This window comes from Oxyura jamaicensis, chromosome 3 (assembly GCF_011077185.1).
Source record: "Oxyura jamaicensis isolate SHBP4307 breed ruddy duck chromosome 3, BPBGC_Ojam_1.0, whole genome shotgun sequence".
Taxonomy (NCBI): Eukaryota; Metazoa; Chordata; class Aves; order Anseriformes; family Anatidae; genus Oxyura; species Oxyura jamaicensis.
In genome coordinates, this window is record NC_048895.1 from 63,878,232 (window position 1) to 63,888,782 (window position 10,551).

Consider the following 10,551-nt stretch of genomic DNA (forward strand, 5'->3'; position numbering starts at 1 on the left):
GCTACAGAGTAAGTGGTCCTGTAGTAAGTTAGCCACCATCACTTCATTTGGTACCACCTTCTGGTGCGTGGCTGTGCAGGAGACAACCAGGAGCTTAAGTTGACAAAAGAAGTTAAGAATAGTTGCTAAAGGTTAACTTTAATTCAGATCACTTTCTCTCTTGGTGGAACAGATGATGCAGAAACAGTAAGGGCCAAGTAGCACTGCTAGCTAAAGTGACTGAACTGTTGGCCTTAGCAAGAGGTCTGCTCTTTTTGATATAGAAAGAAAAAGATCCAGAACTCATTTTAGATACTTAACCTACTACAAGTGACAGCTTGGCCTTGTCTAGCTAGGTCTCCTCCTGCCTTAGCTTAAGTGAGGTTCTCATGAGGAACTACTTGCTAGATGCTTCAGGCAGGATTTGCTGAGTTACTCTCAAAATAAATAATAAATAAAGAATCACAAGCCCTAATATAAAATACCTCCTTTGCAGAAGCAAAAGCACTCAGGACTGTCTGTCAGTAGTAGCCACAATTCACTGCAAGGAACGTTTAAATCTTGGACTGGGAAGCTGCCAGTAATTTAAAATAAAATTGTAACTCCAGCAAACACCTTGAAAGAATGAACATCTCTAGATGTTTACAAATTACTGCTAAGCATCAGTAAGAAATACAACAGCAGCAAGTCTGAATCTACTTTCTGTTATACAAATGGGTGAGAATTTCTGAGGTTGCCTGATTTCCATAAATCACACATATGGTAAATGGGGACTGTAGATACATACACACTTTGAGACACACAGGTTTTAATATTCTATTTTGCTTCATCCCCTTTGAGGCCCAGATGGTCACGCAGATGTCAATACGCATAAATCTCTAACAGAGTCAACATTTAGACAGAAGTGCAGTGTTCTACAACCAATTTTCTAGCTTTACTGAGTAGGATTAGTTCACTACAACAAAACACACTATCACCACCATAACACTCCCTGGAGTCTTAACATCTACATTTCGTAGTTGGCATTCAACCCGTCGAGTCTAAATACTATGGAGCATGTTTGCTCTTTTGCAGGCCCATCCACTCCAAAAAACTTTTAAGTTGCACATTCTTTCCCCTTTTTAAGCCACATGCTAATACCATAAAGTTAACTAAGCAGAGTTTCCAAGCTATTGCACAACTGAACTGCATATGCACTCGAAAAAACACAGAGCAGTTTACACGCATGCTTCCATAAGTCCTTTAAAGGAGTACTTCTGAGTAGACAAATTATACCTGGCACTGCACAGGTGCACTGGCATGGAAAAGCACAAGGTGTCCTCTCCCCAAAGTGCATTCATACAGCAAGCAGATTTTAAACAGCTGAACGTGTTAATCCCTCTTCCACCATTTCTTTGCCCCCATACAGCATCATTAGTAATGACAACTGTCAAGTACTTCTTTTTAGCTGTTTAGGAAAAAAAAAAAAAAAAAAAAAAAAACTTCTCTCTGCACCTCTGTAATTGTACCACAAACAGCACGACACATCTACCTACTCCACCCTTCTCTGCTACCTACTGGGTGTAAGACTTCCAGCAGGCCAGTAAAACTCTAACCCGTAATTTTCCTGGAATGTCTGTACTGAACTTGCATCCTTCAAACTGTCTCTAAAATCCACTGCTATTTATTGCTACTTTTTATTTTCTTAAAGTTAAATTTATTCCCCCACCTACTCAATAGGAAAACAGAGCCAGTCCCATTTCACTTTCTGGCTACTATTTACCAGAACAACTGAACAGCATCTCAGCCACAGGTTTAAAGAGAGACCAAAGATCCACCTTACTTATGGAGGTCACCAGTCTTCACGACACCCTTTTATTTTATGAAAACTTACCCCAGGCGAGCCTACCTTCTGGGGCAAACTGATTGTTACATCATCAAGCCCTTCCCATCCTGGCAACCTTCTTCTCACTCTTCTTCCTTCCTCGTATTGTGTGAGCAACCTCAGAGCCACAGCGCAGCTGAAACAATTTGGATAGGACTTCCCTTTCCTACCGTCTGAAGGCACAGAGTCATTCAGATCCCCATCCTACCCATGAGCTAGTACACCACTCCCAGGAGTTCAGGGAGCCAAACCCATTAGTGACATACCTGCCTTTGCTGTCATTTACTCACATCAATGATAGATTGATGGCATCAGCATTACTAGGTTTGAGAGTTAAACCTTGCCCCCTCTGCTTTCCACCACAATATCCAGCACGATTTGTACAGTACTTAATAAAAACACCAGTCAAAGAAAGTCCATGCAAGCAGAAAGATACTTTCATTCTTTCAACCTTATATTCCTTACAGAAGGCATACTTGCAGTTCTGTAAATGCGTTACACAGCAAACATGTAAGGAAAAGGAAGTGTGATAGCGTTAGAAGCTTCTTGATCTTTTCATTAAATTGTAATCTAGGAAGTGCACAGCCTTTCTCACAATTAAGTAAATAAACAGGAGCAACTGTACATCCCAACAAGCTTGTCAATGAAAATATACACCGATCTTCAACTGAAGCAGTCAGGCAGATTTTAAGATAAATGCAGCTTTTACACCCTTTTAATTTCAGTTCTAAAACTGGCTTAAAATATTAGACTTCCACCCTCCTGCATTGTTAATCTAGAAAGTTTTCTTCTCCAGAAGAAACTTCTTTAATAGGATTTTTTTTCTATATTACCTACGTCAGTTACCTTCAGCAACTGCTCTCCTAAGGCTTATTTACCTACACAATAAAAGTATGTATGCCACACTAGAGAAACATACATTTTAAGAGCTGGCTGTTAAGCAGCAATGTTGTTATTTTTATTTTCACTGTAGTTTCTTTGCCTTACCAATTTTTTTTTTCAGGTACTTAAGAATGGACTTGAAAGTTAAATGGCCTCTTCATCACTAGACAAATTGTCACTTTTTTCTGTATCAGGAAAAGTCACTGTTTCTTGGCAGATAGAAAACCTAAAAACAGATATATATATATATTTTTAATTAACTCCTAAAGAGAATATTAAAAAAATGAGAAACAGAAAGATAAGTTCAAGCAGCTAAAGGACACTAAGTGACAAACCAGCATAACAGGGTGGGTAAGCAATGCCCTTCTTCGCCAGTCTAAATTCTTTTGAAGAAATCACATCCCTTACAACTCTTAATCATTTTGACAATGTACTTACATCCTGGCCATTTAAGATATGTACTTTTCTTGATCCTGGCTGGTTTAGACAGCAGGAAGCAAGATATTTGTACAAGAAGAAGAGAGGAATGAAGGGCCAAGAGGCCCCAGAGCAGTTGGGAGAACAGTTGCTCTGGGTGGAGAAACAGAAGAATGGGGTAGAGGTGAGCTCAAGGCCTTCCCAATCCTGTTTAACTGCCTGATTCCTCATTGTTTGGACAATTAAACCCCAAAAGTTCAGTTTTCAATTCATTTTACTTTGAAATCCCTGGCCTGAGTCTATGCCTGACATGGCTGCTGGGACCCCCAGCAGGAGCTGTGGGAGGAAGGCAGTGAGCCACTATCTCCCCATGGCTCAGCCTGCCTACCAGTCCCAGTGCCAGACTGGTTTCACCACTGATACACCAGTGAGCCTCAACACACTGGGTATGGGAGGCAGCTGAACCATGGGGCTTCTGCTTTAAGGAAACACTGCTTCAAAATTAATCCGTTTCTCCTCCATCTCCCACTGCAATTCCATGCTAATAGGTTGTCTTTAGCCTTCAAATTCAACTCTGCTATCAACATCAACTGTTTCATGACACCATTTATCCTCACCCCAGGAATTCAGGCATTGCTGCATTAGCAGAACCCTTCCTGGAATTGTTCAAAGACGACAATAATATCTTTTCTGTTCCCAACATCTCCGATCCTGTAGATCAGAGTTTTACTGGAAATATTCTTAGCTATATGAAGAACATCCATTCGCTTTCCCCTTCCTTCCATCACAGCATGGCTAAGGATGTCCACATATTCCAGCTCTGCATCTTGCAGAGACTTGTCCAAACAACAGGAATTCAAAGCTTTCCACGTAGAGTAAGCTTGAAGCTACTTTTTCACAGGAAATGAACATACTGCACGAAGTGGTGTTACATTGAGAGTACCTTGGCCTATTTGTTCTAGGACAACTAGGCAGTGTTATCATTCAAAAGTGTCAAAAAGTATCATTTTGACTGCTCAAAAACAGCCTTCTTAATTTGAATGCATTTGTAGCAATGCTTGATTTTGTAAGACTTTGTTTGAGACCTAAGCTTTGGCCCCGACTGCATCCATGAAAAAGCACTCTGAGGGACTGAAATTCAGCTATGCGCCTCACCAACTTCAAAGACTGATGCTTACAACCTTGAAGGTACGTCCTGAACTGCAGTACTATTCCTACGACAGCTGGGTGCACAGCAGCATTTCAGCACTGCCACTGCATACAACACGCCAGGAACCCAGGGACAGATTTTCAGAAGCTGTTTTTTGCTGAAAATCTGAGCACTTTAGTAGCTCAGACATCACCCACAGCTGAGGGACCACATATATCTGCCACTCTACCTCCTCGGGAATGCCGTATCTACCTCACAGCAGCTGAAGTGGCCAGTTTGGTTTAGAAAGCCTATAATCTAACAGGTAATATATTCTTTTCTACTTTACCTCTCTTCCTCCTTCGCAAACCTCCCTAATATTGAAACTTTAGCTGAAAGGTGATCGATCAACCTGCTGTCACCTCTCCAGTCTGCAGCCATCCCAGCAACTCACTAGCTAGCATTAGAGCACATTTTGGGATTAAGACCCCTTGCAAACACAGATTTTCTCCCTCACTGGATGACAGTGGCCCTCCCGAGATCTGGTTTGCGTCAGAGCACCAAGCAGCTCATTAACAATCAGATGATTCAGCACTCGGTGTCTACATTTCTGCTGCCTGGTTTCCTTCAGCAGCCAGACTACAGCTTTGAAGGCATATCATTTACATGATACAATCAGACACCTGAAGAGGTGCACAGGTGTCAAGTCCCTCTGGATCCAAGCTGGTACTAGTTTTGGGCAACACAGCCTGCTCCTAAGTTATCCTGCTTGCTAGCACAGCTTCATCATCACGTGCTTCACATAAAAATCCTGATTGTAACGTTCTGCTGCTGTGTTCTCCCCTCCTGTCTTTCAGAAAGATCATGCGCCAAAAAGAGGGGGTCGAAAACAAGATCTCAAGTCACAGAGGAAAACTAGTAAGAGATCCCAGGTAGAGGGAGGATAATCCCTGCACTTTATGCTCAGGAGAGTAGAGTAGGATTCTTGTCCCACCAAAGCCAGCCAGACACTGAGCACTGCCAGCCGCAACCCCTCCCCACCCCAACATCCCCTTCCGATTTATCCACATCCACTAATCTGATTAGCATTCCTGTAATTAAAGTACCACAATATCTGATTGGTAGGCTGCTTAAATTAACTCATCCAAAGTCCTTTAATATAAGAAATCACTGCTCCAAGAGAATTACAAGATCTACAAAATAAAGCATCGCTAATGAGCGTAAGATCAAAACTGGATTATCAAGTTTCCCAAATCAGAGGTGGAAGAGCAGGCAGTCAAATCACCAAAGTTTCTATAAAACATAGACAGCAACTTTATAAGAAAAGCGAAACAAGTACAGATACTATTATATATATATAAAATATACATAAATATATATTGCTTCATGTATTTAATCAAAAACTTACCATACTTTGTAGATGTTAGAAAGAGCAAATGTTATTTTGGTCTATTCTGTGCTTACTGAAAAGTGAGGAGTGAGATTGTTGTTCTGAACAGCATTTGTCAGGTTTACAGATTAGAGAGATGAAAACACACGTAAACCTTGGCCTCTTTAGCAGTCCAGGATGAGTTATATATAACACCCCAGTTAAGCTGTAGATTTCACCTTCTCTTCTTACGAGAAATTTCTTCCTATGGCAATTAGTTTATTTGCACAGAAAATTTCTGAGCAACCCCCCCACCCAGACACACATAGCACAAAAAGCAAAACCAGGCACAAATGCTCCCTCTGACTCAGATTCACAAGCACCCAAGAGAGGTTAGGAAGTGAATCACTCATTTAGCAAATCTGTGCGTGCACACAGCTTCTGGAATAAGCCTCATTTGTTGCAATGTTATATGTGGAGGGAGATGTAAAGTGAAGGAATTGTGAATGCAACATTACACCTGCGGGATCAAACGCTCCAGTTCTTCCCCTGCTCCCCAGGTTACAGGCTGTACGCACATGGACAAGTAGAAGCACACAGCCACCAGCTGAAGAAGCAGTTCATTCACCCTTCTGGCTCCTGCCTAACCAGTGACATTCCTCAGCACCCAGTAAGATTGTTTCCATGAGCACCACGGTCCTCAAGGAGCACAGCCATCTCCAACACTTGCGCTCACTCATGTGAGCTAGTGTACCAACACAGAACAGCTTGGGCTGCATCCATTCCTAGAGGTGGGTCTTCTCATGACCTCGACTGGGCTCCGAAGGAACCACACTTCGACCCCAAACTTCAACCCCACCCACGATAACCCACTACATATACCTATGCCTTCCTCAATTTCCCTGGGTCCAAAATGATGAAGTTTTTTATTTATTTGTAAAAGCATAGTAGATAACGTGTTCTTAGTCAGACCTTAAAAAGCCCTGAGTGGTCTGCAAGCATACGGCCCAGAGAAAGAATAACTGAACTGAGGCAGAGGTAAAATTATGCCACTACAAGTCAGGCTCCAGATCAGCCTGGGGGCTGGCTCACCTGATAAGCTTCTACTCCAGGCATTAAATCCTTGAAAGGGATTACGCAGCAAGGTGCCAGTGATAAGAGAGACTGGATTTGACCTCTAAGCACCTTCCCACTGCAACGCTCCTAAATCAATTGCCCCATTTTCCCCCAGATCCGTAAAACAATGAGAGAACTCGGCAGTCAAAGCACTTTCATCTAAATAAACTTCTTTTCAATAGCACCTAAAGCTTCAGTTGATTTTCTGATCTATAAAGTGCTCTAAGGTTAAAGTTTTGATGCAGTTATACATCTGCACAGAAGACATTAACAGGGTTTTTACGTTGCTACTGCATTAAGCATAATTTCAGAAATCACACTGAAGCCATCATCGAGACTCCAGCTTTCTTCAGGGGTACAACAAACATAGACATTAAAGACAATTTATTTCAAGTGTTACACTTCTGCAAATATACACGTTTTCAGCATAAAAGACCACTCCTTCTCCAGAGACTTGGAGTCAGTGTCCTCTCAAACAAAGGGCTCAGCTTGCTACTTCTCTGACACAGAAAACAAATTCTAAATGCAAATTCTTGGTTCTTATCTCTCCTTCCACTCTCCTCCCATCAGTTTCAGGTACATTCCTACACAAAGATGACTGTATCCAAATTGAAAATGTTACAGTCTTTGAAAAGTACCAGCTTTCCAACATTTACTCTTTTCAAACTTTTGTTAAGTTTTCTTTTTAGGAAGAAATTACTAAATGAAGTGTTAAGTCTCAAAGATTATTTTATTTTTATCCTATACTGTCTTTCCACTCATCTTCCCAGAAATTCTTCTGGTATGACAGGGCTTTTCCCTCTATTCTCAGGATGAGTCACAAAATCATATAATGGCTTGGGTTGGAAGGAACCTTAAAGCTCATCCAGTTCCAACCCCCTGCCATGGGCAGGGACACCTCCCACCAGACCAGGTTGCCCAAAGCCCCATCCAGCCTGGCCTTGAACACCTCCAGGGATGGGGCAGCCACAGCTTCTCTGGGCAACCTGTGCCAGGGCCTCACCTCCTTCAGGGTAATGAGTTTCTTACTAATATCTAATCTAAGCCTACCCTCCTTTAGTTTAAAGCCATTTCTCCTTGTCCTACCCCTACGTTTCCTGACAAAGAGACCCTCCCCAGCCTTCTTGTAGGCCCCCTTTAGGCACTGGAAGGCTGCAATGAGGTCTCCCCAGCCTTCTCTTCTCCAGGCTGAACAAGCCCCAGCCCCTCGATCACCTTCACAGCCCTCCTCTGGACTCATTCTAATATGTCCATGTCTTTCTTGTGCTGGTGGCCCCAGAGCTGAATACAGTACTCTGGGTAGGGCCTCATGTGAGCAGAGCAGAGGGGGGAAAAAAATCACCTCCCTCGGCCTGCTGGAAGGTCACAGTGTCCTTCCATAGCATGAAGAAAAGATACATCGCTTCTTGTTCTTCTCAAAGAAATAACACTTGTTCTTCTCAAAAAAAAAAGGAGATATGGTAAGAATATGTGGATATTTGAGGGTGTTTGGTTTCCCTTTTCCCCCAAAAAAATACATCAAGCAACTCAAATTCTATTTGGTCAGAACATAGCATCTATAATAAAGTCCATGTGTCCACAAAGCCATGCCATGAATCTCCATCTCAAGATCAGCTGCTTTGCTGCAAACTTCTCTTTCTCTGCGTTTGTATCCCTGCTCCATCTTTTATGTATCAACATGGCTATCTGCCATATAGACCTTATAATAGCTTCTGGGATAAATTTTGCAGAGTGCTCTCAGCAATAGCAGCGGCTTCCTTGAAGAGAGCATCCCTGTATGTACATAAAGCAGCTGGCCAACGCTAAAGCCACTTCACGAGGTATTTACCTGGCTCCCAAGCCCAGCAGCTGTTCAAGCCACCAAGCCACGGGATCATCCTCAAAGAGCGCAACCACAATGAGGCTATACCTTTGTTCTTAGGTACAGCTTTAGCTACCAGATCACATGGATCAGCCATGTCATTGTAAGCAATCCTCTCTATCGCCTAAGCTCAGAACCAACACTATTTTGGGTTTGAGGCTGAATCTTGCTCTGGTACAACTTCTTCCCCCAGGCCTGGTGAGATCCTACATCCCTTCTTGCTCAAAGAAAACTGGGACAAAACATGCACATTTATGGGTATTTCAATTATTTTAGACAAGTTATACCCTAAAAAATCTCTTCCTCACTGATCAAAAGAAGGGGCCTAGCCAAATGTATTCAGTGTTTACGCCTACACTGTAGGCATTCAGATTTGATCGCAGAATGCTTTGGGTTGGCAGGAACCCTTAAAGACGATCTAGTCCAGCCCCCCCCCCCCCCACCATGGGCATGGACATCTTGCACTAGACCAGATTGCTCAAAGCCCCATCCAACCCAACTGTGAATACTTACTAAAACAGGAAAGTCTCCTGAGGGCGATGCCTGAAGACCCTGCCAGGCCATTCCCCCAAATATTTTACTGCTTGTTTTAATGAGGAAAAAACTACCACAGCTGATCATATCAACACGTAGCGCAGGCTGCGTGCAGCTACAGAAGCTGGAGGTGAATAGCTTCATGTCACACCACTTTGCAGTCTCCAAAGTGAGACAACATCCTGACACATGACCTTGGTGGCAAATACCAAGGAGGCACAAGAATGTATTGGCAACGTACTCTAAAAACTTTCCAAGTTTCCAGCTCATCACTTGACTACAAACCAAAATAAAGCATGCAGGGCTGTGTGCAGAAGTCTTGTTAAGTGTTCCTGAATTTCAGTGTTACAGGAGATGTACAAAAGCACATCTCCCAGCTCCTCTCACCCCACCATTTCCAACTTCAGGCCCTTCCAGGTTATCTAAACACGATGCAGGTATTCCATGAACACCTCGGTGAGTTTCGAGTTAGCTAGGACAAACGCCACCAGCATTACCCAGTGCCATGCAGGCCGGCCGGTGCCCAGCCAGGCACGTGCACATCCCAAGCCGTGCGATGTCCGCGGCTCAGAGGAGCCCTCCATCTATTTATAGTGCTCCATGGAGCTGCCGATCCAGCTCTGAGGCACGCCGTCCAGCTGGAGCTCAGACCATCCCGGCACGGCTCCCGGGGCCAGCAGGTGTAAAAATACATCCTACCAGCCACCCAGCACGTCCACTCCGCACGTCGCCAATGTGCCTCCTGAGCTCATACGAGAAGGCGTATGGCACAGGGCTCGGCTTGGTTTGGTTTCTCCCACACGCCCGACGTCTCCCGTTGCTCTTCGGGTTTATGGCACGCCTACGCTGGTGGCAGAAACAATGCCCGAGTGCTTTGTGATGCTAAACCAGCTCCTAGAAGCACTAGCGAGGCCAGAGGTTAGCTTTCAAGCTGCTGATTTCGGTTTGAAACAGCACTCCGGCTGGCAAACCGGCGGTGAAGCAGTAGCCTGCAAGCAAGCAGCTGCCTGCCCGGCACGGAAAAGCCCTTCTTCCCCCGGGGTCCCTGCCCGCCGCCGTACCCCCGATCCCCGGGGCAGGGGCCGTACCTGGGAGCTGAGGTACCGCTTGAGGCACTCCTCGCACACCGCCTTCTTGCAGCAGGACAGCGGCTTGACGGGCTTCTCCTCCAGGCACACGCGGCAGCTCAGCACCAGCAGCGGCCCGAAGTCCCCCGCGATCAGCCCGGAGAAGGGCTCGGGCAGCAGGTACAAGTCCACCACCTCCACGCTGCCGCCCGCCGCCAGCGGGTCGCCGCCCGCCGCCACCCCGCGCCGCGACGGGGCAGGGGCCGGGAGCGGAGCCGTCACCGGGGCCGGGGCCCGCCCGACGCCGCCGCCGCCCCCGGGGGAGGGCGGCGA

The 10,551-nt window shown here is 44.8% G+C and overlaps 1 protein-coding gene across 1 annotated transcript in view; it reads right to left on the bottom strand.

The window, feature by feature from the left end:
• Window positions 1-10,539, bottom strand: part of RNF217 (ring finger protein 217) — a gene marked incomplete at its 5' end in the record, with an annotated part of 60,766 nt that extends 50,227 nt beyond the window's left edge. Inside the window, one exon of the mRNA XM_035320835.1 lies at window positions 10,240-10,539. Coding sequence (XP_035176726.1) covers window positions 10,240-10,539 — 300 coding nt within the window. The remainder of the gene's footprint in view (window positions 1-10,239) is intronic.
• Between the last annotated feature and the right edge of the window lie 12 nt (window positions 10,540-10,551).